We start from the raw sequence: 25,404 nt of genomic DNA on the forward strand, positions 1-25,404 counted from the left end.
CTCCGCTGCACCCCCAGAGAGCCGAACGCACGAATGTCTACGAGTGAAATCAATCGGGACAGAGAGCCGGCCGCACCGGAGAGACAGGAACTCCTTGCACCTGTTCCTAGAGTCAGCGACAGGGTGTAACACGCACAGACCGCGGACCAGGTGGTAACTAGGCAGGGCTCTGTTGTTTTCGGTTGCCCCAGCAACCATAACCTTGATATGGAATGCACTCGACGCTCCACGGCGACACCGCTGGGCAAATGTTGAGCGATAGTCAAGTGAAATGGACGAGCCGGTCAGCCAGGGTTCGGGGGATGAGATGGAGGAGCCGGTGAGGGGCTTCCTGGAGGAGGTCAACTGCCCAGAGCCGGGCATCATTGATCGGCAGATGATCGAGACCGCCTACCTGGGGGAGGGACAAAAGGGCGAGTCGGGTCGCCTGCATCAGCTGGAGCCAGTGGTCTACGAGCGTATTCGAACCATGCGGCTGGAGTTCAAGAGTGAGTGGGGGGCTGCGCAAGAGTGCTCTGGAGCGGGTCTAATCTGAAGGCTTCCTTTGAAGATCTCCTGCGGATCGATCACCTCTGGATGCTGCCCAATCTCACCAAGCTGTGCCTCAACTGCAACAAAATTGAGGTCATAGAACACATTGGAATGCTCACGGCCCTCAAGGAGCTGAACCTCAGCTTCAATTACATCACCAAAATCGAGAACCTGGAGACGCTGGTTAACCTGGAAACCCTCTCGTTGTTCAGCAATCGCATCAGGAGAATTGAGAACCTTAGCCTCAAAAAGCTAGTCATCCTCAGCCTTGGCAATAATCTGATCGACACGGTGGATGGGGTGAGACCTCTGTCTAAGAGATGACATCTTTAAATTACATCTTCCCCACTAGATCGAGCGACTGCGCTTTTTAAACAGCCTGAAAGTCTTGAATCTGGAAGGTAATCCCATTGCGCAGAAGCCAGATTTTCCTCTTTCTCTCTATGTGACTGCCATTCTGCCTAAATTAAATTACTACGAATACGTTTTTATCAAGGCGGACACTCGGGAAGCGGCGCAGAAGCGTTTCTAGTGAGAGTCATTCATCCATTCCCTTATGCGGATGACCAACTCTTTTCTCCAACAGCCGTGAACTACGCGAGATCGAGGACAAACAGGAGCGCGAGATTCAGGCCCTTGAAACGGATGCTAGGGAGGCAGCCGAAGCAGAGCGACTGGCATCCAGCTTTGTGGAGCATCTAGACGGTCAGCAGCTTTACGATTCCCTGTGGCGAGACGACGAAAACGGGCGAATACTGATGATGGTGGGGGCTCCGGCGCATGAGCTGTCAGAAGAGTATGCCAAAGATGTCCACCACTTGACTCAGAGTATCTACAAACTGGGTCTAAAGCGGTTTGGAGAACGCGATGAGGAGATCCGGGACTTTAATGCCAACCTGCAGGAAGGCCAGCAAGAGCTGCAGTCGCTGGGCCAGTCGCAGATCGAAGAGTTTCTGCAATACAAGGAGCGAACTTTCGAAGTGTTACGCTCGAAGTTGAGCGAGCTGGAGGAGAGCGAAGACGGGTCAGAAGAGTACTCTCAGATGGACACCCTCAACGGACAATTTGATGATGCCCTTAACGAGATGTGGCAGAGCTTGATGTCTCAGGAACTACATTTGCACGAGGCTGTTGAGGTGGGTAGCAGAAGATTGAATGATTCCTTAAACTAATATTCTCCAACTCCGCAGGAATCCACGCTAAACTTCCAACGCAAGATCTCCCAACTGATGGCCAGCTTTGTGGAGCAGGCTCAGGTGTTCTTTCTCCAGCTCCGCGATGTCTGCGGGCACTTTGCAGACAACATGACGGATATCGTGACGCAATTTCTTTCCGACAAATTATCTCGTCAGGAACTCGGGTCTGTTCCCAAAGAGTTAACAATGTGTGTTGACGATCGCGAGGAGGTCCTGAAGCTGGTCGAAGGGATGCGGACAGCCCACACCTATCGCGTTGATGAGCGCGAGGATCGCATGGCCAAGCGCAGCAAGGAGTTCATTGACAAGATGATCCAGCAGCTGAACAAGTAAGTGGAAACTGAATTCAAAGGCAACAGAAAGCTATAGACTCTCTTTTTAGCAAGGAAGTGGACCGCCATCGTGCCAAAATATTGGAAATCAATTCGTTTATGGAAATGATGACAGAGGCTCTAGGCAATCTTCCACAGGAGTTGAACCAGGAATAGTTTTGGGAGTAACAGTTTAATATAAATTTCAATAAATGCAGCATTTTGGACAGCATCAGTTTGATGCTATTTCTTCTATTTTTTCTCCTTGAGGCCCTCGAGGTGGGCGCTCAGTCCCTCTTGGAACAGGGGAGTATTGATGTAGTCCACACAGGCACGTAGGTCTCCGGCACGATCCCTGAGCAACTCGGTGACATCGGAATCCCGACACATTCGCTTGGTCAGTGTTCTGGCAATGGGATTGGCCTTGTCAAAGGTGCCAATGAAGGCAGCACACTGAGCCAGGGCCTCCTTTTTGCTGCCGGCCACCTCATCGATAAGACCCACCTCCAGGGCCTCTTGAGTGCTGAATAGCTTACCTTGGTTCAGCGCCCGCTCGACAATTCTCCGTGGCAGCACACTCTGGTAGGAGAGCATCATCCACTTGGAGACGACGAAACTAAACCGCGTGGCATGCACTCCGATGACAAAATCCGGCAGCATGACACGGTATTCGCAGGCCGTGGCCATAATGCAACCAGCGGCTGGCGCATGACCCTGAAATGGTAAAACGATTAGGGGGCTTGTTCGATGCAGAATAGGGACTTACATTAATGGCCGCTGCTGTGGGAATGCCGCAGAGATGCAGGGCCAGCCACAGGTCTTGGAAGATCGTCCAGAATTCCTTCAACCTCTCCTGATCGGGTTTGTACAGCTCTTTGAGGTCAAGTCCAGCGGAGAAAACCTTGTCATTGCTCTGGAAAATCACAACGAAATCGTGTCATAGAAAGTCTTTGTCCATTGCGCAGACTCACCGACGTCAAAATGAGCCCACGGCTCTTGTTGCACTCAATCTGGTTTATGGAATCAATCAGATCATGCATCAGATTCAAGGTGAGAGTGTTTACGGGCGGCAGATTCATCGATAATGTGGCAATCCCACTCTTGTCGTCCACTTCGATCGTGGTAAGACCCGAGTTTGCTCCATTTGAGAGCGATCGCAAAGATTGGCTGCAAAGGATGGGTTTTATCTGTCGGAGACTGCCTATTAGGCTGTTGCGCAACATTTCTAAGACTTTTGAACTTGAGCAGCAATCACGCACTCAGCGACAGGCATAAAATTAAACAAATAAGCTGGTTTTTTCATTTGCGAACCGAAAGAAAACAAAAAAAATCAAGCCGCAGCTGATCTGCAATCGATAGCGCGGTATCATGAAAACTGCCTATCGAGTGGAAAGAATTTAGTTTGAACAAAACAGAACATGAAATTTAAGTTAATATTCGGTTTTACATATAACAAAATTGATCATTGCTTGTTGGCCTTCTTCTTCAGACCTTCGAGATAAATTCCTATACCCTTCTGCACCTCTGGCCGGTTGACCAGGGACAGGAAATCATCAACGTCCTGTTCGCGTTCCTTATGGAATTGGCGCAAATTGTCCGCGCGGAACTGATGCTTGGTCAGAGCACGGGCTACGGGATTCACTTTGGCGAACGTGCCTATGAAGGCGACACACTTGTCCACAGCCTCCTCTTTGCTGTTGGCGATCTCGTCGATCAGGCCCTCCTGCAAGGCTTCATCCGTGGTGAACAAGCGACCCTGAGTAAGAGCCCGCTCCGCCACTCGTTTTGGCAGGACATTCAGATAGCCCGAAACCAGCCATTTGGGCGCAATAATCCCAAGTTGGGTTTCATTAAGTCCAATTATACAATTTGGCACCATAACACGATACTCGCAGGCTGTGGCCAGAAGACATCCTCCTGCTGGGGCGTGGCCCTATGATATTAGCTTATAATAAAACGCTTCGGCTACCATATCTACAGACTTACATTGATGGCAGCTGCTGTGGGCACACTGATCCCATAGAGATCGCACCAAACATTTTGTAATTCAGTCCAAACGGCACGAAGCCTTTGCGGGTCCGGCTTATACATTTCAAGGATGTCCAGGCCAGCAGAGAATACCTTCGGACTAGCCTGGGAAGTGAATACCATAATTATGCTGGTACGTATCATGTTTAAAGAGTGTCTTACGGATGTTATTATGAGGCCACGGCTATTGTTGTTCTTTATTTCGTTAATGGATGATTTAATATCCAATAGCAGTTCCAAATTTTGTCCATTTACGGGGGGACGGCACATTGTGAGCGTGGCAATGCCGGTTTTGTCATTTACTTCCACTGTGGTCAGCTTAATTCCGGTGGACATGAAACGTCTGCGGCCTGTGCGGCACACAAAGCTCAAGAGTCTGGAAGACATCGCTATCACCAAAGTATACAAAAGATGACCTTTGTTCTGCCGGTTTCAGATTGTTGCCCTGAAGCTGTAAAGCATAAAATGATATAATTATACAAGCAGTGAAGGAGTTCTTTTTATATAAAATATATTTCTGAAGTATTCCACACACCTTTTAAATTACCTCCCAGCTGAATTCCAAAATCAAAATATTCTTCTCAGCTATAACAGAGCCTGTTCTGCCACTATCGACCAACGACTGTATTTTTCCATTCGATTATCCTATCGTCGCACCTCTGGTTTGAATTTTTAACAAACTGATTGTGATAGACTCCTTCTGCAGTGTCTTTCCCAGCAAGTTTTTTCCAACATTCGGGGATAAATGGCTTTATTTTTTTAATTGGAAATTATAATTTCAATAAATGGTTATTTCTTGGCCTTCTTCTTCAGACCTTCGAGATAAATGCCCAGACCTTTCTGCACGCCTGGCTGGTTAATAAAGAACAAAAACTTCTCCAGATCGTCCTTACGCTCGTTTTCCAATTGCTGCAAATCGGCTGCGCGGAACTGCTGTTTGGTCAGTGCCCGAGCCAACGGATTCACTCTGGCGAATGTACCTATGAAGGCGGCACACTTTTCCACCGCCTCTTCCTTGCTAGTGGCAGTCTCGTCGATGAGGCCAATCTGCAAGGCCTCCTCTGTCGAGAACATACGGCCCTGATTGAGAGCCCGCTCTGCCTGACGTTGTGGGAGAACGCTTAGGAAAGACGACATGAACCACTTGGGCGCCACAATGCCCAGTTGCGTCTCATTCAAGCCGATGGTGAATTTTGGCAGCATAACTCTGTACTCGCAAGATGTGGCCAAAAGACATCCTCCAGCGGGGGAGTGGCCCTACGAAAGCAAATCGTTAGAGCAGGCGTGGGTTTCTATGTCTGGAAGCTTACATTGATGGCAGCTGCGGTGGGGACACTGCTACCATAGAGGGCAAGCCAAACCTCCTGCAGTTGCGTCCAAAAGGCACGAATCCTCTCCTTTTCGGGATTATACATTTCCATGATATCCAGACCAGCTGAGAATATTGTAGCATTGGACTGCAAGTGTTTTATGCGATTGATTAGATGTGCGCGCCAAGAATTTATTGCACTATCTTACGGATGTCAGTATGAGACCCCGGCTTTTGTTGCTCTCGATTTCGTCAATGGAGGTTTTTAGATCCTTGAGTAGTTCCAAGTTGAGTCCATTTACTGGCGCCCTGCACATGGTGAGCGTGGCGATCCCTGTTTTGTCATTGACCTCCACGGTCGTCAGTTTGGTGGCGGTGGACATGAGCCGGCTAGGGCCACTTCGGGCCACCAGACTCAAGACTTTTGTTCGGAGCATTACGATTCTGAATTGAACGAAAGATGTAAACAACTTGAAATGACCTTTGGACAGGTGCTCTTTCAGAGATAGTTTAGCTTTTAAGCATACAAATTAACAATTAGATTGTCTTAAATGCAGCCGCAACATAAACCAAATGCAGACTGCTCTGTTTATTCATTAGCGTACCTTTAATTTCAAACTTATTTATATAAAAACAAATTCCGCTCAGCTGCAGAACCTGTTGCGCTACTATCGGCAGATGGTACTGTTGCTATCGGCTGGAGACAACTATGGGCTGCCAGGGCTGTCAAATAGACGTCCCCGGTGCAACTCTGCCTTTGACGTTTACACGTCACATCGGCGAGAAGCCGACTACCCTCGACTCTTGCATTCGTGTACACTTCGGTATAGACTTTTCCGTGCGTTGGTAGCAACTTTCACTAGAGCTCTTGCTTTTGTTTAACTGAAATTACTGAAAAATGGGCTCTGGCAAGCAACAAAAAGTGCAGTCTTCTGGCTTCACCAAGGAGGAAGAGCTTCTGCTGCAGGATTTCAGCCGCAATGTGAGCACAAAGTCCTCGGCCCTGTTCTACGGCAATGCCTTTATCGTGTCCGCGGTGCCCATCTGTGAGTAAAGTGACACGTTGTTGATTTTTGGGGCCGACCTTTATGAATGAAAGTTGTGCTTTGCAGGGCTCTTCTGGCGCATACACAACATGGACCTGTTGCCCAGCTCCATTCTGTTCGTGTTGGTGACCGCCGCTAGCACCTATCTGATGGCCACTGCCTACAAGAACATCAAGTTCCAGCTGAAGCACAAGATCGCCGGACGTCGCGAGGACGCTGTTACCCGCGAGGTGAACCGCCAGCTGGGCGACGACAAGAAGGTCACCCGCAAGGAGAAGGACGAGCGGATCCTCTGGAAGAAGAACGAGGTCGCCGACTACGAGGCCACCACCTTTTCGATTTTCTACAACAATTCCATCTACCTGGCCGTCATCATCTTCATCAGCTTCTTCCTGCTGAAGAACTCGACGCCGTTTGTGAACTACATTTTCTCCGTTGGCCTCGCCAGCGGAGCCCTGGCGCTCTTCTCCACCAGCGCCCAAGTGAACTGAACAAATTTCGTCATCTACTCGTAATGTTAGGCCCTTTAAGAGATTGATTCCCTACCCTAAACAGCGGGCGAGAATTCCGTTCATCCAAAACTCGTACATCGGCTGAGACATATCATCCATCAGTCGTCCGATAAGCATTTCCAGCAATGAACATAGAAATTTTTATAGCATGAAGATGCAATTGTTGTCTTTCTTGTAGAAAGCTGATCAACTTCTATTCGCAAAAAATTTAATAAATTGTAAAGATAAAATAATTTCTTTCTTTATTACTAGTTAAAGGGGTTTCTCTTTAGCGAAAATTTTCAGTACTAATTTAATCGCTTAAATGCGGAAAGGAGTCAGCTCTAGCTGGACAATCCTATTTAGACAGCCTCAAGCAGCAAGGCAATGCCCTGGCCACCGCCAATGCAGGCCGAGCCAATGCCGTACTTGAGTCCCTTGCGCCTGTGAGAGGGAAGAGTGCAAAAATGATTATATCTCTACTCGGACCGTTCAACGAAAGACAACTTACTGCAACTCGTGGACCAGGTGACCGGTGATGCGAGAGCCACTGGCACCCAGAGGATGTCCCAAGGCAATGGCACCGCCATTTACATTCAGCTTGGAGGGATCCAACTTCAGAGCATCGGCACAGGCAAGGGTTTGGGCAGCAAAGGCTTCATTGATCTGCACAGAGGAAAAGGGGAATCGGTCAGCCGGGCCTACTCCCATTTAAATGGCATTTCATCTCACCTCAATGAGATCAATGTCCTCCAGCTTCTTGCCGGCAACCCTGAGTACGTTCTGGATGGCAGGCACTGGGCCAATGCCCATAATCTCAGGGTTGACGCCCACAAAGGAGAAGGCGACCAGGCGGGCCAGGGGCTTGAGGTTGTACTCCTTCAAAGCCTCTTCAGAGGCAACAATCACGGCGGCGGCTCCGTCACAGATGCCAGACGCTGTGCCGGCCGTAACAACTCCGTTCTTCTTGAAGAGCGAAGGCAGTTTGTTCAGGCCTTCGATGGTGGTCTTGGGGCGAGGATGCTCATCGATGACAAAGTCCACCTCCTTTCCCTTCACCTTCAGCTTGATGGGAGTGATCTCCGCATCGAAGGCGCCCTCCTTCTGACCCTTCTCCCAGTTCTTCTGCGACAGCAGCGCGAACTCATCCACACGCTCCCTGCTGATCTTGTACTGATCGGCCAGGTTCTCGGCTGTGAGGGCCATGGGCAGTTTGCAGCGGCTATCGGTGAGTCCTGCCCACAGCGCGTCCTCCAGATTGTAGTTGGCCCCCAGGGTGGTGCCAAAACGAATGTTGCGGGCAATGAACGGACTCTGTGACATGTTCTCCACGCCGCCGGTGAGCGCCACCTTGGCTCCGCCCACCAGAATGTCCTGGGCTCCGTTCACGATCGACTGGAAGCCAGATCCGCACAAGCGATTGATTCCCAGGGCGGGCTTCTCAATGGGCACACCACAGTTGAGGCCCACATGACGCGGTACGTAAATGCCGTCCGTGGAGGAGGACTGCAACATAGAAATCCATTTACCCGATCAGTTCGATCCTGCATGGAATTTGGGTTCCGTTCCCACTCACCGCAATTACATTGCCGACAATGACGGTGTCCACCTGCTCTCCCTTCAGACCAGCCGCTTCCAGGGCAGCCTTGGCAGCCACTGTCTGCAGCTGTGTCTGATTAATGCCCTTCAGGGCGCCTCCGAAGGTACCAAAGGCCGTGCGCTTGGCAGCCACGATATAAATACCTATGTACAATTGTTATAGTATGCGTGTAAGCAAAATGATTATTCAAATTGTGGGAACTAAATCAGAATGTTGTTTTTTATTCAACAGGTCCAAAGTGCAACCGGCTCTGTGCGGGGGATAGCATCAGATAAGGCCGAAACAAGTCCAAAGTTCACTCTCAGCAAAGCCCCGACCAGTCTCTCTCACGTACATCCGTCTCCCAGGAACCCACTATCCTTCGATGGGGGTGTGCCCAATATATACCTTTTGTTGCTGCAGACATCTTGTGTGGATTTCACTTTTAATTCTTTATCAAATGAAGGTTATATAGAACTCGAGACGCTGACGACAACCGTTTGGGGGGACAACTTTCGACTTCTGTTTAATTCGGACGCTCCGTCGCTGGCATATTAGTGCGGAGAAAAAGCTTTCAGAGCTTTGCAGTTTCCATTTTATGGCGCAAAGCTTTGCTGCAGCCGACAAACAAGTCTCTTATCAGCTGTGCCATGCACTGAAAGAAATTCCTTCAAATGAAACAATGGGTGGAAATATTGATCTTAGAAGCTTAATATGTATTTTCAATGACTGCTCTCGAGTGAGGATACAATACGTAATTCTGCAGTTCTAAATTTGACTTTATACTTAATGGAAACTAAGACAGAAAGTGGAGAAAGGAGGAGGAATCTCATACTTGACATTATATTATTGGGGATTACATTACTTAAGTTTGTATTTTATATGCATTAGTGTGCGGTCCATATATCTAGGCTCTAGGGGGAGTTGGATATATCCATGTTGTCCGACTTCTCGACGCTCACCGATTTGCGCGACTTGGAATCGGCGCTAGAGCGCGAACTCTTCAACTCTATATCTTCGGAGATGACCTTCAGTTTGCGTCCTGGTGCCTCGGGTGTGCGAGAGCGTTCGCGCCGCCGGACGACCAAAGAGGCAGTCTTTGCGAAAACAGTGGACACATCTTTACTGCGGCTTGTACGGGACTTGCTTCTAAGGGCGATAACCGGTGGTGGCGAGGGCGAGCTGCGTTTGCTGCGCGACCTGGGCGAACGGGAGGAGCGCTTCTCACGGTGCGACTTCTTGCTGCGCTCGCGAGAACGGGAGCGTTTGCTGCTGGTGCTGCCACCGGCTCCATGCGAACGGGAACGCCGGGAGCGTGAGGTGCTGCTACGATGACGGGACCTAGAGCGCTTACCGCGCGCCCTTGATGGTTTGCCCCCGCGGGAGCGTGACCTACGCGAACGGGAGGTGCTGCGACGGTGACGGGATCTGGAGCGCTTGCTTCGCGAACGTGACGAGTGCTTTCCTCTAGAGCGAGAGCGCCTGGAACGCGAACCACTGCGTCGCTCCCTGGAGCCAGAGCGACGTGAGCGTCTCCGGGACGTGGACCGATGCGAGCGAGAGCGGCTGGTGCGGCGATCCCGAGAGCGGGAACGGGAGCGGGACCGACGTCGCTTGTCCTTGGCCAGCATGCCGATCACTGGATCAATAGCGGCCGATATCATACTCTGCGCCTCCTTCACAATGGTCATGGCCTCCTCGATCTCCGCCTGGGCCGCCTCGTTGGACTTGGCCTCTGGCTTGGTGATACAGTATGTCGAATGGTAAACACTCAGATAGCCGCCCTTGAACTCCTGGCCCTGCATGCGTAGGGCGTGGATGATGCTGGTCTGCTCACAGAATTCGATCATGCAGTATGTCTTGTTGTCCTTCTCGGCCCAGCGCGCATATTTCACTTCTCCAGCACGCTGGAAGCACTCCATAAGGTCGTCCAGGCGCCACTCGTTCTTCACATCGCACACAATAATGGTTCGCCGGATCTCCTCGATCTTGCGAGCATCATAGAACGACGGCAGAGCCGGATACTCCGGTAGATTGAACTCCACTAGCTTGGGGTCATAGGTCTTGATAACCTGTTGCGGCAGCTGCCCCTCGATGCGATTGATCACCTCGGGTGGCAGTTTCGAGTCGGGCTTCTGCAGGCCCGGCACTATAGTGCCGTTCTTGAGCATCTCCAGAGCGCGGTACTCCTCGGGAATGGCCAGCACGGGGATGACAATCAGGGCGCGATCAATGAATACCGTGTTGGTGAGATGCTGGGCCACAGGAACACTAGTCGTTTCCGTGTACTTCACATAGCAGATGCGCGACTGCACGGGACACGAGACATCGCGGATGGTGGGATAAAGCCGGATCTCCTCAATTTTGCCGATGTTGCCGAACAGCGTTTGCATCTGGTCCTTGGTGGCCTGCGGCGCAATGTTGGTCACCTGTATAACACGCGGAGTGTTACCGCCCGCCATTGTCGCCAGTTTGCTGGTGCGCTCTCAGCTCAAAAAACGTGTTATTTGCAAGAAAAATACTTGCAATTAACCTACAAGCAAGCGAAAAAAAGCAAGGGTTGCAAGCGCGTCACACAGAATCGATTGCCACAACAGGGTTGCACGTTACGCACGCCATCTGTATCGATATAGCGTATCGGCCTACCGTACTCGTGACTATCGGATCGGTGTTCCTCATACTCCTAGGCTCTGTTCTCCGTGTAAACGCAAAGAGGCAAAGGTGTAGGGAAATCGTTTTCGCATATATGTCAATCTTGTATTTAGGCACTAATAATTGTGACTAAAAAAGTAAACAAGCTGTCAGTTAGCCCAGCCTTGCCCAAAGATGTCAGACAGCTCATCGCCTACCAAATCGAGTTTGAGTGATTTGCGACAGTTTCGCATCAATAAAAATACAGCCGTCTCCTCAGGCCAGGCTAAAACTGGTAACAAAGTTATTGACATTTCATGCTACGGTTTTGTAATTGTGGCAACCCTTTACAGAGAGAGTTCCTGGCAAGAAACGAATCCAGGTAATGGCAGACAGTGACAGCGACGGTGCCGACAGCCATGTGACGAAGAAGACCAAGCTGGAGCTGACTGTAAAAGAAAAGGAGGAACGCTACATGGCAGCTGCGAAAATATCGCCGCAGTATGATACAATGGTACGTTCGTGAACAGAACAGGTCAAAATCTGGCGCGGGGCAGGGGGAACACGAGCGTCCTCTACTGGTACATACATATGTATGTGTGCGCGGAACATGGCGATGTTCAGGGCCGGCGTTCCAAAACAGCTGTCGCGTACAGGGCCGTCGCAAAGGGGATCGCAGATATCGATATCGATTTATTTTTTGAGTCCGGTGTAAGAATTTTCCACTTTCCGTTATTTTAGGCCGTTCAGGAGTCGCTTTCGCGCTCGAACTGGGATGTGGCAGCCTCCATACGATATCTGAGAGAGCACTGCAAGCCGAAGGGGCAAAATGGTCCCTTGGTCAAGCCTAAACTGCAGCCAAGCTCACATTCCAGCAGGGCACCGGCCTACTCGGACGGCGAATGCTCGGACGATGAAGACGTCAAGCAGTCCAAGGATCAGGTCTACGACAGTGATGACAGCGACTCCGAGATGGCCACCAAGATGACTGGCCAGCGCAAGAAGGTGTTCCAGTTCATGAACGAGGCTACCATCGTGGAGCTGCAGTCGGTGAAGACGCTCTCCGAGAAGAAGGCGACTCTGATCATTGAGCAGCGGCCATTCGGTGACTGGGCGGGGCTGCGCAAGAAGCTGGAGAGCATCCGGATGTCGGGCGATCTGCTGAACTATGCCCAGGATCTGATCAACAAGCAGAACACGGTCGCTACAATCTTGAACAAGTGCAACAATATGGTGTCGCGTCTGGAGAAGGCCATCTCCAATGGTGGCGGTATCGTGGACCAGCCCAAGATGCTGACCAGCGGGTAAGTCATGTCCAGTACAATCATGAGAAATACTCTCTTCAATATCGGATGAATTGCAGAATGCAGTTGGCCGACTATCAGATAATAGGCCTCAATTGGCTCACTGTGATGCACAAACAGGAGATGAACGGCATCCTGGCGGACGAAATGGGTCTGGGCAAGACCATACAGGTGATTGCCTTTCTGGCCTATCTGAAGGAGAAAGGTCTCAGCAAAGCAGCCCACCTGATTGTAGTCCCCTCCTCTACTCTGGACAACTGGGAGGCCGAGATCGCGCGATGGTGTCCCACTCTGGTGGTAGAGAAGTATCATGGCTCGCAGGACGAGCGCAGGAGGATGCGTGGACGGTATGCCAAGGACGGCTTCACTGGCTTCGATGTCCTGCTGACAACGTGAGTAGCGACACTCCCCTTGAACGTTTCATCCGTTTCATGATTGCTCGCTTCTTATCGCAGCTACCATATCGTTGGCTCCACGCCCGAGGAGAGGAAAATGTTCCGGGTGTGCAAGCTGGACTACGTCATCTTCGATGAGGCGCACATGCTGAAGAACATGACCACGCAGCGGTATGCCAACCTCATAACCATCAACGCCCGAATGCGCATTCTGCTAACCGGCACACCCCTGCAGAACAACCTGCTGGAGCTGATCTCCCTGCTGTGCTTCGTGATGCCCAAGTTTTTCGCGAAGAGCATCGAGGATATCAAATCGTTGTTTGTCAAGGCAAGACACGGCCGAGCCTCCTTTCATGTGCATATCGAGCTAAACAGGTTTTTGGTTTCCCTTTTGCAGAAGAACAAGACCGACGGCGACCAGGAGGAGGTGTCCCAGTTTCAGGAAACACAAATACAGCGGGCCAAGCGCATCATGAAGCCCTTTGTACTCCGGCGCCTCAAGAAAGATGTCCTCAAACACCTGCCCAAAAAGCAAAGCTTTGTGGTAAGCGGAATAGTTGAAAATCTTACGTCCCAAAATTATCATTCCGTTATGTTTAAAGGAAAAAGTCCCGATGAGCAGCAAACAGAGAGAGTACTACCACGAGGTGGTCGACTATTATTCCAATAACAAAGGCGTCGTGTGCAGCGGCGGCGATCGGGCTGGCATCACCATCATGATGGAGATGCGGCGCTGTGCCAATCATCCGCTGCTGATGCGCCACTACTTTACCGACGAGCATCTGCGCGGCTTCTCCAAGCGCCTGGCACGCGCCACAACCTACAAAAAGACCAACGAGCAGTACATTTTCGAGGAGCTGGCCATCATGTCCGACTTCCAGGTCTATCAGCTTTGCAACAAGCATGTAAGTGTGCTCCAGAGAGAGAGTCAGCCCCTTTAAAGCTAACATCCATTGTTGTTTACTAAAGGAAATGACCGACGTGAGGATACCGGATGAACTGATATGCGATTCGGGTAAATTCGAGTTCCTGGACACCCTGCTGCCGAAGCTGAAGGAGGAGGGACACCGGGTGCTGCTCTTCAGCCAGTTCACCATGATGTTGGACATTGTGGAGGAGTATATGCGCATACGAAAGCATGGATTCTGCCGCCTGGACGGCGCCACCGCCGTGAAGGAGCGACAGGATCTCATCACGGACTTCAATGTGGATGACAATATCTTTGTGTTTCTGCTATCCACAAAGGCCGGCGGCGTGGGCATCAACCTGACGGCTGCCGACACCTGCATCATCCACGACATTGACTTCAATCCGTACAACGACAAGCAGGCCGAAGATCGGTGTCATCGCATGGGCCAGCAGCGGCCAGTCACTATCTACCGCCTGGTGGCGGAGAGCACCATCGAGGAGGGCATCCTGATGGCCGCCGAAGAGAAGCTAAAGCTAGAGAAGGAGATCACCTCCACCGAGAAGGGCGAGGGCGAGGTACACGAGCAGCGGTGCGTCGTCAAACTCCTAACCATGGCCCTGGGCCTCGACAAGGACCAGCAGGAGCAGTTATCCAACTCACTTAACAACTCTCTGGCCACGCCCACAAAGTAGTTATCCTCCCCGCCCAGTCCACACAATCCTTAAACCATCATCCATAATTTTTTCATAGTTTAAGCAATCAATAGTTGGTTTTTAATTTATAGTTTCACCTGTATGCATGCTAGATGGAATGTAACCAGAGATTTATACGAGTATATGTGGCACACCCCCGATAAGGGGCAGCTTTCTAACCATAAAAGATAATTCCATGATATGATATGTAAATTAAGGCAGACCAGATAAATGTTTTCCATCGATCCGAAGACCGCTGATTCATACAGTGGATTAGGATTGTTCATTTCGCATTGATTTTCATTCTTTTACTATGTTTTTTACTAAGCTGAACGATTTGTTGTAACTTATAAGTAAAAAGAACTATTGTGCATTGAGAACTAAACAACCCCCCGACTGGTGTCTACTGTCCGATATCCAACGGGTCACTCGACAGCCCTGCCTAGAGATCCCCACTCTCTCTCGCTCTCCCGTTCTCTGCTTTGTTTGTGCTTCGCCCCAGAGAGTGCGGCGCCGAGAGAGCGAGAGCTTTTGCTTGGCTTTTGTGTGCGGCGGGGCGATTCATCAACGTTTTTCAGTCTTCAACTGATCGCTCGGGCCGATGATTTAATTTTTAAGTTTAAGCGCGTTACTCACATACATATCTTACATACATACATACAAACATACTACTTGCGAAAACACACACCGACAACCCGACACGACGCACAGCGATAGATGGATATATGTATATCAATACCATATCCATAGTGTACGACGATATATTGTATCTATTCGGAGGAGTCTGATCAACGAACATATGTGGCCCAAACATAAACCAAAACTCGAACAATTGCAGTAATACGCGGAGCAGATCGGAGCAGGCAGCAGCAGATTCTATAATTAAACAAAGTAGTATGTGCCATCCGCGGTCCAACTGTTGGTTGGTCTCTGCCTCTATTCCACTCTAACGAATCGTCGGAATCAGAATCGAAATCCGTTTGCCATTATGTGATGTGATTCACGCCGAGTACATAAGTTTTCTCTCGTCCCTAGCCCCCATACTCATAGTCATACCAAACCCCGTCCCCGTCGCCGTGTTTAAAATTCCTTCTTTCGCTTTTTTCGGCTTTGGCCGCTCCTCAGGCAAGCCTCAACAAAATCAGTTTAAAAATAGGATAACAAAAAACAAACAAAAAAAAACAGTTTGCGAACGACGGAAATCATATTGCCACAAAATACTAAATAAATATAGGGCCAATAATAATAATAATGAAAAAGATGCCTCGGTGTTTCTGTGTGCCTCGGATCGCACCAATAGACGACGACGACGACGACGTCACACCCAGTTTTGGCTTTTGGCTCTGGCGGAAACGGAAGAAACGCCAAATGCATGCATATATCTCCGTCCGTCCGTCTGTCTGTATGTCCGTGGAAATACATATATCATCCATCCGTCCGTCACATAGTATAAATATAGATGCGATGGCAGCGGCACATGTGAGCGATTTTTTTGGCAATAGAAGAAGAAAGGTAGCGCGCGTGGAGAGAGCAGGCGTAGAAAATAAATAATAAATAACAAGAAAAGCAAATGCAATTTGGACCGAAGCTTTAAATACTCTAGAAAATCCATCGTCTCTTTGGAGTAGCTTTGGATGAAGTCATCCTGTGATTGATCTATTCAAAATGCATAATACTTTCATTGTGGCAAGGGTATACAAATAATTAATAATCCCTCCCCCTCTCTATTTGTGTGTGTGTGGGTAGTGTCTAGTTGTGTGCGTACATGTGAGTAATCCGAAGAATAAGAACTACAAAATACAGCGAGCGATCTACATTTAAAAGAGAAACGAACGAAAATAACGCGAACAAAACCAAACAAACACTAGAGGAAAACGCAATTACAGCAGAGCAACCGAGAGAGTGAACGAGCGACAGAGAGAGAGATAGAGCAGAGAACGAGCAGCACAAAGCAACAAACCAAAATAGACGAAGACGACTAACGCTGTCCGTCCCACGGTGCGTATACTCAATGAAGCCAGAAGCCGGGCCACCACCCGCTCCACTCCATTGACTCATCCCTCGAATCCACCTCTCTCTCTTCAAACAGCTGCTGCTCCCCCACACACAGACAAACAAACACGAAAGATACAATCAATTACGATCCCCCTGAGTATGCTCAAGTGTTTATCTGTATCTGTATCTGTGTGTGTGCGCGAGAATCCATAGCTAGAAAAGAACTTCGGGCTCGGGTTCCTCCATTCATATTCATATTTGGAATATCTCCGGCACTGTTTTTGGAATTATTACTTCTGGCTTATGGCTTTGAGGCTAGACTTTGAGCGCGTGCCTGTCCAGCATAATTAAACGATAGACGAATGAGAAAGAGCGTATCTATGAAGTAGATAAATATCTTTATACGAAATAAAACTAAAGAGCTGCAACAACAGCAACAACAGCCAAGCAGCAATCGAATCGACGAACACAAATATATATAAATACAAAAGCTCGAAACAAATTGGAAGAAGCATATACTTTGCACAAAAAGGTAAGTGATTCATCCATCCCCTGCTATCCCAATCTTCTGCTTCACAAGTATAGCTGGGGGCTAATAATTAACGCTGCAAGTTCACATAGTAGTTATATACAGAGGATAGAAGCGCTTGGATCTCTCACATTATTTTGAGGCTGATGTCATGGCTGCTGGGGAGATGAAGTGCTCTGCTCGGCTTGGGCAACAAACCAAACCAGATGCAACTCCTACGCCCATCTATAAAGCCGGTTGCCACAGCCACAGTCACAGCCACAGGGACAGACTGGCAGATTGCCCCAAGAGATTCAAGTAGTTGGCGACTTCTTTCTCTCTCTCGCTTTTGGGTAAACAGTTTTCTGTATCTTGATATTTGATGTATTGTATGAGTAGGTGAACATGTTATGGGCTTGACTTGGGGCTGGAGCTTGGGTTTGGGTTTGGGTTTTCTGCAAAATGAATCTGGCAAACAATCCACTCTTCATTCCATTGCAGACCAAGCAATCTGACTCTGCAAAGATTGTATTAAGAAGAGAATTCAACTTAAAACTCGAACAGAAGAAAGGATCGGATCGTATCAGATCAGAGAGGAATCAACTATTGTGATATGTACAAATTTACTCAAATACTGAAAAAACACTGAGAAACCTAGAACCTAGAGGTTTATTCCAAGGAACCCCAGTTGTAAATCAATTATCGAGAGGATAATCTATAATCTACCAAAGATTAGGCTAAACAGATCAGAGATCAGATCAGAACCAGAATCAGAACCAGAACCAGCACGGAAATGGCCGAGAAAGTGGAACACTCACAGGCCAACCTGAACAGTCAACAGAATGATGCTCGAAAGGTGCGCAAGTCGCCCGACTTTCAGCCCATGATGCCCGGCGTTATATCCAGAGAACGCAGCTTTGTCCGCACTTCGAACCAACAGGTGCTGTCACTTATCTTTGATTTGGGGCTTACTGTAACGTTCCCTCAATTCCAGAATATCAACAAAAGGCGCAGTCTGGCCTTCAATGTTCCTGGAAATCAGCAGTCGGGACAGATGAGGGGCAAGCCCGCTATGGATATATACCGACCGCCAAGTGAGTAATCCATTTCTTTCCTCTTTGTTGTGTTTCCACTTTTCTGCTTAGTTTGCTTGGCAAAATGCTTTATGCTGTCTCAATGTAGCGCTAGTTGAATCCTATTTGAATATTATCCGGCTAGAACTGAAGTACCAAGCAACTGACAGATGGAGGTGGCTATTTGTAATGCCATAATTACAATGGCATCACATTCCCATACGCGGATGAACGCATTAACGCGTGACTGCCAATTCACGGTTGAGTTCCGTTCGCTTAGGGGAAATTTATAACGCGAATCAACGGGGAACATACCATAGATAACCTACATCAGACTGGACATCTTTTAGGAGAGTTTTCCACCGCATAATCTTTGTTAGTTTGTCGGGGGCAATCTGCTCTCCAGCTGCTTTCTCGGATGCTTCGCACTTTCAGCTGCAAGCTTTATAGACTACCGATTACTTATTGAGACAATCTCTTTCTTTTCGATTCTTTTCATATGTCTTTCTCATACTCTATATACACTCCTCCCTCCACACACACACACACACACACACACACACTCCCAAAATGTTGTCCTGCCCCTCACATCATCATGCTATAAACTCTTGGTGTCCTACCTCCTCTGTATAAATGCCTCCGTCACAGATGTGCGCGGCGAAATGGCTGCTCCGATCGGTGGTGGTGGTGGTGGTGGTGGTGCAGGTTCAGGTGGTGTTAACAAACTGAATGTGAATGCCCAGGAGTTCACGATGACGGGCAACTGCTCGCCAACCGAGGCCCTCAGTAATCGGTAAAGCAAAACCTTTTTAATGCCATCGTTTACCCCTCTTCCCGTCTCCTTGCAGAGCTAAACTACAATCTACAACATTCTTCCAGTTCGTCGCTAATCTTCCCCACCAACGTCCCCGGCCAGAGCCCCTCTTTGGGCCAGTACGTGAATGTGAATGTGAACGTGAACAGACGGCAGGCGGGTCTCTCGCTGGGCAACATGCCCGGCGGAATGAAGGCCAGCCACCATCGCTCCATTTTGGTGACGCATCCAATCAGTCCTCTAGCGGGTGGTCAAATGCCTCTCATGAACTCCCCCTCCAGTGGCAATATACTCCATGTAAGCAGGCGGATAAGAGGATAGACTCTCACAATCTCTCATTAAAATCTCTCCCTTTTATCCCTTTCAGACAACGAATCGGGTAAAGTTTGCCCCGGAGCCCAGGGGCCAGCAGATGTCTTCGGCATCCCAAAACCAGTTCCAGCAGAACTATGGACAGCAATATCAGCCGAACCTCAATGGCTCTATCGATCCGTATATGAACGGCAATGCCCTGCAACGCTCCAAGTCCCTGTCTTCGGCTGATGCCCTGACTCGTGGCATGGCCGGTCTGGGCCTGGGCCTGGGCAACGAGATGTCCGACATTGGAGGGTTCACGCCGGAGATCCAGGCGTTGATCGACACCGCTCTGGAGGATCCCAATCAACTGAACTCGCGCTGCCTCATGGAGCTGACTTCACAGTTCATCAAGCGGGCGGTGGAGAGCCGGCGCTTCGCCTTGCCCATCTCCCGTCTATGCCTCAATATCATAGCCAGGGAGCAGAAGGAGACCTTCCTGGAGGCGCTGCTCAATACGTGCCGTCAATGGTACCAGGAACGCGAAAAGGTACACACAAGGGAAGACTATCCGAAGCTTTAATCCATGACTTATCTATTCCTTTAGCTACTGTTTGCCATCCAGGGCATGAAGTCACCTTCCCGCGTCCGTTTTACAGCCTTCATGGCCTTCCTCACGGAGATGTTCTGCCAGCTGAAGCGGCGCCAAATCCAGCTGCGCACCCACCACGAGGGAACACCTCCTCCATTGGTCCTGCTCAGCCTGCTGTCCAAGTGCTGTGAGGATTGTGTGCGTCCGCCGATTCGTTCGCTGTCAGAAGTGCGTCTGTCCCTAGATTCACAAATCAGATCGTTATATGGGATTCCTTTCGTTCCAGGTTGAGTGTCTGTTCTATGTTCTAACCTGCATTGGCCAGGACGTGGAGCAGCAGCTGCCCCAGCAGCTGGAGCTGCTCATGAGCCTCGTGCGCGACGCCTTCTTGAATGCGGGCGACTCGGCTGCTGCCATCCGTCGGACACTGCTGCAACTCATCGAGCTGAAGGCCTCCCACTGGCAGCTGCCCGGAAACACGGTCCTCTACTACACCCACAACAACAACTAGGCGGACAATCTAGTGTGGATCCACAGAAAGGGAAGGGACTGGGATCAAGGGGGTTGATGGTCGGGCAATCGCAAGACATCATCAGCTATCGTTACTGTTGTCGATTTGCATTTAGGCCTGCAAACCTTCTGTTCTATTTATCTTATTCTTACTCTTACCTAGGCTAAGCGATACATATTTATTTTGGAACCAGCAATAGTGACACTAACCCCGAGGACTTCAATTCACTTCACACCAAGCCCCAGTACCAAATGAGGTCCAATGCGACTTCGGTTTCCGCGGACTCAGCGCTAATCTAAGGCTCAATTTTTATGTGAATCCATATATTTACTTGTAATAAATCACTGCTAGTCAAAAGTGTATTCAATTTGCTTTACAACAATTTGGTTTCGGAACAACTTTGGCTGTGTCTTCCTCTTTCACTCCGATCGCCTTTGAAACTTGTGGTTTCAACTACTCCAGTGCCGCTAATTCTAATAGTAATATTAAGAGTAGTTTCATTACCTGCCGTTCATTGCCAGAAGCTGTATTACACGGTCGTCCTCCTCTGGAGCAATTTCCGATTCGCTTTGGTTCATTTTTTCAACATCAAAAAACACAAAACACAATTTTAATTAAGCGGCGGCGCAACCAAAAGTCCCGAACCATCGATAGGTATAATAACTGTAGAAATACTACCGATGAACCGATAGTAACATACGTTCTTTTCATCGAAATTTTCTGGCGGCGCCGAATCGATTTTCTCGCTCGTATTTGAATCTGAAAACACCAAGGAACGTAATATCCTATTTACATAGTGGGGGAAGTGTGATGGCTGCGGGCACCGTCTTGGCACATTTTTTTACGAATTAAAAGTAGATTTCTTAGGTCACTGTCGGTGAATGTTTATATAGCCTTCACTGGGCAAAAATAACGTAAAATGCAAAACAAAGGGTGATGTCAACAGAAACAAAGATCAACAAATGATGTGATGCATACATTTTTTGGAAATACAATGACAGCATTGCAAACAAAATGAAACAGTCACCACTTCGCATATATATGTATACATATGTATGCTTATATTTGTTTCGTTATCAATACGAAAACTGCGTACTGCCAACAAACAATACTCAGATCAGTAACTTCTGCTTGCTGACCAAGTTTACGTAGTGTTACGTATTGGATGCCCACAACTAGAGCTTGCCCACAGCCGGCACACTGCCCCCTGTCCTTACTATTATATAAAGGTTCCGACAAGTCAAAAACGAACCGTACACAGTAGTTATCAGTACATTTATTTTTCCAAATGCATAACGTATTTATTCTAAGAGTAAACGTAAAAAGATTCACATACATATATTACAATAAGAAGTAAACAATAAGCAATAAGGTTACAAATGTGTCCAAAAAGGTTCATTTACAGAGAATTTATAATAATTCAACATTTCTTATAAATAATAAATAGTAAGAAAACGCTTTCTTGTTGAGCATTCATCAATACATCACCGGTTCTATACAATAAAATTCCCATTTCATACATTTTCCCTTAGGATTCACAAGCAGCCGAGAAAATAAAGTTATATACACTCAAAAATTACTAACTGTGTTACTTTAAATGTGCGGGTTCGATTTGTGTTGCTAACAATTACATTACAGTTGTTACAAAACATGCGGATAGTTATATATTCAAGAAATTCAACTAGTTTGGCACCCATTCATTTGGCTAGCGTTATTCAGAGATCGTCGTCCCCAATACCCTCAAACGCTTCGTTGGCCACACGTGCACCGTCCTCCCCATCGTTGCGAAAGAACACAGCTCCAAAAGTGCGGGACGTCGTTAGTCTCTGCTGTTTTGATTTGGGAGCCAGGTCGTGTGCCAGAAACTTGACTGGCGGCGTTGTTATAGACGCTGTCGTTGTCGAATACGACGTAGATGCACAAGTCGATGTCGATGATACCGAGCTGGGTGTTGATGCGGCCGATGTAGCTCCCGCGTCCGGTTCATCATCGCTATTCTGATCTGTTTTCCCGCCTCCGCCGTGCAACAACTGATCCACCATGGCCTGCAGGCATACAGACATCAGCATGGCCTGTTCACTGCTTATAGTTATCCAGCGAAGCGTTTGCTTCGAAATCAAATACTCAAATGCCAACTGCAACTGTGAGGGCTCAAGCCTCGACTCCAGCGTATTGTGGGTCACACTGACACGCCATGAGCGCATCCTAGTCACCCGAAACTTTGTCTCGTATATCTTGGCGCCTCGTGCCGTGCGCAAGCTGAGCTCCTTGTTACCAATGCTGACCAAAGCCATAGTTTTCGGGTCAGGATAGTCAACATTCGCCGCCTCAAACTGCAGGCATCCGTAGGAGGGCAAGTCTCGCACTATGTCCATGTATTCCAAAGACCGCCCTTGCATCTGAAGATGGCTCAATTGCCGTCCAAGGCCAGGCGAGCAGATCACAACCCATTCTCTACTCACATCCGCCACGGTCTGGTTATACAGCAAGTTCAGGGCCACTTTATTTCCGTATAGCTTGGCATCCCAGCTCGAATCCCAGTAACACGTGCGAAGCAACAGCTCACAGGGCTGGGCATGGAGACGTGTTATGTATGGCGACTCAAAGTCCATTAGGCGTCGCACCAGAACCAGCTCGTCAGATTCCCGCTTTTTGCGCATCAGGTACAGACAAAACAACTTCATCAGCTCTTCTGGGAGCTTCAGTTCACGGCACACGCTCTTCAGTAACAAACTGGCATTCTGCTGCACATTACAATTAACCAGCAACTGTGCTCCATTCGGATTTGTGTAGACCTCTACCTCTAGCTGCTTTTCCTCGCTGTCGCTTCCCACATTGCCCTCGGCCAGTGCCGTATCCAGCTGAGCACGCTGGAAGAACTGATGTAGAAACGGCAATCGAACAAGGCGTGCATCCTGACCAATGATCTGCAAATACTGCTCCAGACCACTGCGTCTGGCCTCCAGCTGCCCATTAGTTAGCGGTAGAAACCTTTTTGGGGGAAAAGGAGGCAGACTCAAGCTGGAGCAATGCCGACGCATTTGCTCGTTTAAAGAATGCAGTTGCTTGTACCGCAAGCAACAATGATAACTCCCATTTATGTGTATATTATACACAGTGTACGTGGGCGAGCCCAGGTCCTGCGTGTCTGGTATAGAAAAATGCATGTTTCTATTATTTTACGGCATCGCCAGCCAACTTTTTACATTTTTATTGTTTCGCGATTGTTTTTCATATTATTTCAATATCTTTTTCTTTGTTTATGTACAATTAATAAACATTTGTGCAGATTTTCTCGCGTTGTCACACTATATACATTGTTAATCCCGTAATCGCACAAAAATACCGATATTATTTTTGAGCTGCCCTGTGCATCGATGAATATGCATAGTAGCGGGTCTATCTGATCTAATAGCTGTATGACATTAGAATTTTTAAAATTTGTTGCGAAGAGAGAGCAGCAGTCAGACAATTAAAAATTAAAACTAATTTGCTTGTGCCACGCATCATATTATTATTTTAGAATATGAAAAATGCTGCTCATAGAATTTTTCGTCTGTTTAAATCTAATATGCTTGCCATTATGTTCTCTCATTGTCTAATTATTTCTCTTTTTACAAATTACACCCAGCCAACCAGCAAAATTGGTTTTGAAAATTGCAACAATCGATTATCCCTGCGGCCGGGGCAGCGCGGCCTGAGCGCAGCTCAACTGAGAAGTCAACTGGATGCATATATATCTCCCACAAGGCTATCTCTTGTTTTGTAGCTAGTCAGTTAGCACAGTCTAATGACATACAGCTATAGTCACGAAATATTGTGACGATTTTTCCACAAATATATCTCCAAAAATATATATCGATATATTGATATGTCTGTTTAGCTTCCCTATTTCAATTTCTCTGCCATTTCGTTTTTGTCTTTCACCCCTAATACACTTGATAGACCTACATGTAAGCTGAATTAAATATAAATTAGCCTAATTGGCTTAGAATATGTTCACATCAGTGTGCCTGAAAGCACAATTAAATGCGACATGTTCCCTTCTATGTTAAATACAAAAGATTTGATGGTATTTTAGAGTAAAACATAACCACTCTGGGAAACCACGTGTTTCAAAATGGCGATGCCAGCCACTCGTGAAAAAAGTATTTAATTGTGCGTAAAATGATGATTCTTTCAATTACCTTTTGCGGTTTCCACCAGAAAGCATTCTGCTTAAAGATGGCCTTAGGAGTCTGATCCAAGTGCACACAATGAAATTCTGACATTGATTTTGGTAGTCTTCAATATGATAAACAAGATATTGGTTTTTTCAATTGCAGAATGGCGGACGCAGCTCCAGCCCGTGGTGGATTCCGTGGCGGTTTTGGCTCTCGTGGGGGTCGTGGTGGACGCGGTCGTGGCCGTGGACGCGGCGCCCGTGGACGTGGTGGCAAGGAGGACTCCAAGGAGTGGGTTCCAGTCACCAAGCTAGGTCGCCTGGTGCGCGAAGGCAAGATCAAGTCCCTGGAGGAGATCTACCTGTACTCGTTGCCCATCAAAGAGTTCGAGATCATCGACTTCTTCCTGGGCTCGGCTCTGCGCGATGAGGTGCTGAAGATCATGCCTGTGCAGAAGCAGACCCGTGCCGGTCAGCGTACCCGCTTCAAGGCCTTCGTTGCCATCGGTGACAACAACGGTCACATCGGCTTGGGCGTTAAGTGCAGCAAGGAAGTTGCCACCGCCATTCGTGGCGCCATCATCCTCGCTAAGCTGTCCGTCGTGCCCGTGCGTCGTGGCTACTGGGGCAACAAGATCGGCAAGCCCCACACCGTGCCCTGCAAGGTTACTGGAAAGTGCGGCTCCGTCTCAGTGCGTCTGATTCCCGCTCCCCGCGGTACTGGCATTGTCTCGGCTCCCGTCCCCAAGAAGCTCCTTACCATGGCTGGTATTGAGGATTGCTACACCTCGGCCCGTGGCTCGACCGGCACCCTGGGTAACTTCGCAAAGGCCACCTACGCTGCCATTGCCAAGACCTACGCTTACCTCACTCCAGACTTGTGGAAGGAGATGCCTCTGGGCTCCACTCCCTACCAGGCATACTCTGACTTCTTGTCCAAGCCCACAGCCCGTCTGCACGCTGATGCCTAGACTAGACAATACAGAGCGAACCAATGGTTTTGAATAAACTTGAATAACATAAAACCATAGA

General features: G+C 48.5%; 11 protein-coding genes and 1 long non-coding RNA gene across 17 annotated transcripts; 6 read left to right on the forward strand and 6 right to left on the reverse strand.

Annotated features, from left to right (window-relative positions):
• Positions 1 to 66: 66 nt before the first annotated feature.
• LOC108162050 (dynein regulatory complex subunit 3) lies at positions 67 to 2,270 on the forward strand. Of its 2 annotated transcripts, none has more exons than XM_017296583.2 (6): positions 67 to 488; positions 551 to 831; positions 884 to 1,062; positions 1,118 to 1,667; positions 1,722 to 2,056; positions 2,110 to 2,270. In XM_017296583.2, the coding sequence occupies exons 1-6, from the start codon at positions 272 to 274 to the stop codon at positions 2,213 to 2,215; spliced, it is 1,668 nt and encodes a 555-aa protein (XP_017152072.1). In that variant the 5' UTR covers positions 67 to 271; the 3' UTR covers positions 2,216 to 2,270. The 2 variants fall into 2 exon arrangements, with proteins under 2 accessions (XP_017152072.1, XP_017152073.1); XM_017296584.2 differs by having other exon boundaries at positions 2,114 to 2,270.
• LOC108162054 (enoyl-CoA delta isomerase 1, mitochondrial) lies at positions 2,213 to 3,369 on the reverse strand. 2 transcript variants are annotated; one of them, XM_033392624.1, is made up of 4 exons: positions 3,010 to 3,368; positions 2,805 to 2,951; positions 2,669 to 2,752; positions 2,481 to 2,601 (listed from the first exon to the last, which is right to left on the reverse strand). In XM_033392624.1, the coding sequence occupies exons 1-4, from the start codon at positions 3,259 to 3,261 to the stop codon at positions 2,581 to 2,583; spliced, it is 504 nt and encodes a 167-aa protein (XP_033248515.1). In that variant the 5' UTR covers positions 3,262 to 3,368; the 3' UTR covers positions 2,481 to 2,580. The 2 variants fall into 2 exon arrangements, with proteins under 2 accessions (XP_017152080.1, XP_033248515.1); XM_017296591.2 differs by having other exon boundaries at positions 2,213 to 2,752; positions 3,010 to 3,369.
• Positions 3,370 to 3,420: 51 nt separating this feature from the next.
• Positions 3,421 to 4,469, reverse strand: LOC108162056 (enoyl-CoA delta isomerase 1, mitochondrial-like). Its single transcript, XM_033392625.1, has 3 exons — positions 4,229 to 4,469; positions 4,025 to 4,171; positions 3,421 to 3,971 (listed from the first exon to the last, which is right to left on the reverse strand). Exons 1-3 carry the CDS (start codon positions 4,451 to 4,453, stop codon positions 3,501 to 3,503), a joined length of 843 nt encoding a protein of 280 aa, XP_033248516.1. The 5' UTR covers positions 4,454 to 4,469; the 3' UTR covers positions 3,421 to 3,500.
• Positions 4,107 to 4,639, forward strand: LOC117188617. Its single transcript, XR_004472729.1, has 2 exons — positions 4,107 to 4,199; positions 4,298 to 4,639. It is a non-coding gene; the product is annotated as an uncharacterized LOC117188617 (long non-coding RNA).
• A 149-nt stretch (positions 4,640 to 4,788) lies between these two features.
• On the reverse strand, positions 4,789 to 6,076 carry LOC108162055 (enoyl-CoA delta isomerase 1, mitochondrial). 2 transcript variants are annotated; one of them, XM_017296592.2, is made up of 4 exons: positions 5,981 to 6,076; positions 5,585 to 5,819; positions 5,377 to 5,523; positions 4,789 to 5,323 (listed from the first exon to the last, which is right to left on the reverse strand). In XM_017296592.2, exons 2-4 carry the CDS (start codon positions 5,810 to 5,812, stop codon positions 4,856 to 4,858), a joined length of 843 nt encoding a protein of 280 aa, XP_017152081.1. In that variant the 5' UTR covers positions 5,813 to 5,819; positions 5,981 to 6,076; the 3' UTR covers positions 4,789 to 4,855. The 2 variants fall into 2 exon arrangements, with proteins under 2 accessions (XP_017152081.1, XP_017152082.1); XM_017296593.2 differs by having other exon boundaries at positions 5,585 to 5,889; positions 5,981 to 6,067.
• Positions 6,077 to 6,173: 97 nt separating this feature from the next.
• On the forward strand, positions 6,174 to 7,158 carry LOC108162057 (translocon-associated protein subunit gamma). Its single transcript, XM_017296597.2, has 2 exons — positions 6,174 to 6,421; positions 6,488 to 7,158. The coding sequence occupies exons 1-2, from the start codon at positions 6,274 to 6,276 to the stop codon at positions 6,910 to 6,912; spliced, it is 573 nt and encodes a 190-aa protein (XP_017152086.1). The 5' UTR covers positions 6,174 to 6,273; the 3' UTR covers positions 6,913 to 7,158.
• LOC108162053 (3-ketoacyl-CoA thiolase, mitochondrial) lies at positions 7,159 to 9,033 on the reverse strand. The gene is made up of 5 exons (XM_017296590.2): positions 8,900 to 9,033; positions 8,489 to 8,655; positions 7,645 to 8,418; positions 7,424 to 7,578; positions 7,159 to 7,356 (listed from the first exon to the last, which is right to left on the reverse strand). The coding sequence occupies exons 1-5, from the start codon at positions 8,916 to 8,918 to the stop codon at positions 7,275 to 7,277; spliced, it is 1,197 nt and encodes a 398-aa protein (XP_017152079.1). The 5' UTR covers positions 8,919 to 9,033; the 3' UTR covers positions 7,159 to 7,274.
• A 151-nt stretch (positions 9,034 to 9,184) lies between these two features.
• Positions 9,185 to 11,076, reverse strand: LOC108162051 (probable splicing factor, arginine/serine-rich 7). Its single transcript, XM_017296585.2, has one exon. It carries the CDS (start codon positions 10,951 to 10,953, stop codon positions 9,406 to 9,408), a length of 1,548 nt encoding a protein of 515 aa, XP_017152074.1. The 5' UTR covers positions 10,954 to 11,076; the 3' UTR covers positions 9,185 to 9,405.
• An 82-nt stretch (positions 11,077 to 11,158) lies between these two features.
• LOC108162048 (SWI/SNF-related matrix-associated actin-dependent regulator of chromatin subfamily A containing DEAD/H box 1 homolog) lies at positions 11,159 to 14,808 on the forward strand. The gene is made up of 8 exons (XM_017296575.2): positions 11,159 to 11,417; positions 11,476 to 11,636; positions 11,864 to 12,426; positions 12,486 to 12,818; positions 12,882 to 13,149; positions 13,219 to 13,365; positions 13,424 to 13,726; positions 13,791 to 14,808. The coding sequence occupies exons 1-8, from the start codon at positions 11,318 to 11,320 to the stop codon at positions 14,421 to 14,423; spliced, it is 2,508 nt and encodes an 835-aa protein (XP_017152064.1). The 5' UTR covers positions 11,159 to 11,317; the 3' UTR covers positions 14,424 to 14,808.
• A 105-nt stretch (positions 14,809 to 14,913) lies between these two features.
• Positions 14,914 to 20,572, forward strand: LOC108162052. 3 transcript variants are annotated; one of them, XM_017296587.2, is made up of 10 exons: positions 14,978 to 15,317; positions 16,170 to 16,421; positions 16,513 to 16,950; positions 17,428 to 17,866; positions 17,921 to 18,020; positions 18,648 to 18,792; positions 18,879 to 19,110; positions 19,181 to 19,657; positions 19,715 to 19,927; positions 19,986 to 20,572. In XM_017296587.2, the coding sequence occupies exons 4-10, from the start codon at positions 17,720 to 17,722 to the stop codon at positions 20,208 to 20,210; spliced, it is 1,539 nt and encodes a 512-aa protein (XP_017152076.1). In that variant the 5' UTR covers positions 14,978 to 15,317; positions 16,170 to 16,421; positions 16,513 to 16,950; positions 17,428 to 17,719; the 3' UTR covers positions 20,211 to 20,572. The 3 variants fall into 3 exon arrangements, with proteins under 3 accessions (XP_033248514.1, XP_017152076.1, XP_017152078.1); XM_017296589.2 differs by lacking the exon at positions 18,648 to 18,792 and having other exon boundaries at positions 14,983 to 15,317; positions 18,848 to 19,110; positions 19,986 to 20,210; XM_033392623.1 differs by lacking the exons at positions 19,715 to 19,927; positions 19,986 to 20,572 and having other exon boundaries at positions 14,914 to 15,317; positions 18,848 to 19,110; positions 19,181 to 19,443.
• An 894-nt stretch (positions 20,573 to 21,466) lies between these two features.
• On the reverse strand, positions 21,467 to 23,553 carry LOC108163756 (sorting nexin-17). Its single transcript, XM_017299226.2, has one exon. It carries the CDS (start codon positions 23,375 to 23,377, stop codon positions 21,926 to 21,928), a length of 1,452 nt encoding a protein of 483 aa, XP_017154715.1. The 5' UTR covers positions 23,378 to 23,553; the 3' UTR covers positions 21,467 to 21,925.
• A 517-nt stretch (positions 23,554 to 24,070) lies between these two features.
• LOC108162966 (40S ribosomal protein S2) lies at positions 24,071 to 25,402 on the forward strand. Its single transcript, XM_017297965.2, has 2 exons — positions 24,071 to 24,163; positions 24,536 to 25,402. The coding sequence occupies exon 2, from the start codon at positions 24,537 to 24,539 to the stop codon at positions 25,341 to 25,343; it is 807 nt and encodes a 268-aa protein (XP_017153454.2). The 5' UTR covers positions 24,071 to 24,163; position 24,536; the 3' UTR covers positions 25,344 to 25,402.
• Positions 25,403 to 25,404: the final 2 nt, after the last annotated feature.

Source organism: Drosophila miranda, chromosome 4 (assembly GCF_003369915.1).
Source record: "Drosophila miranda strain MSH22 chromosome 4, D.miranda_PacBio2.1, whole genome shotgun sequence".
Classification (NCBI taxonomy): domain Eukaryota; kingdom Metazoa; phylum Arthropoda; class Insecta; order Diptera; family Drosophilidae; genus Drosophila; species Drosophila miranda.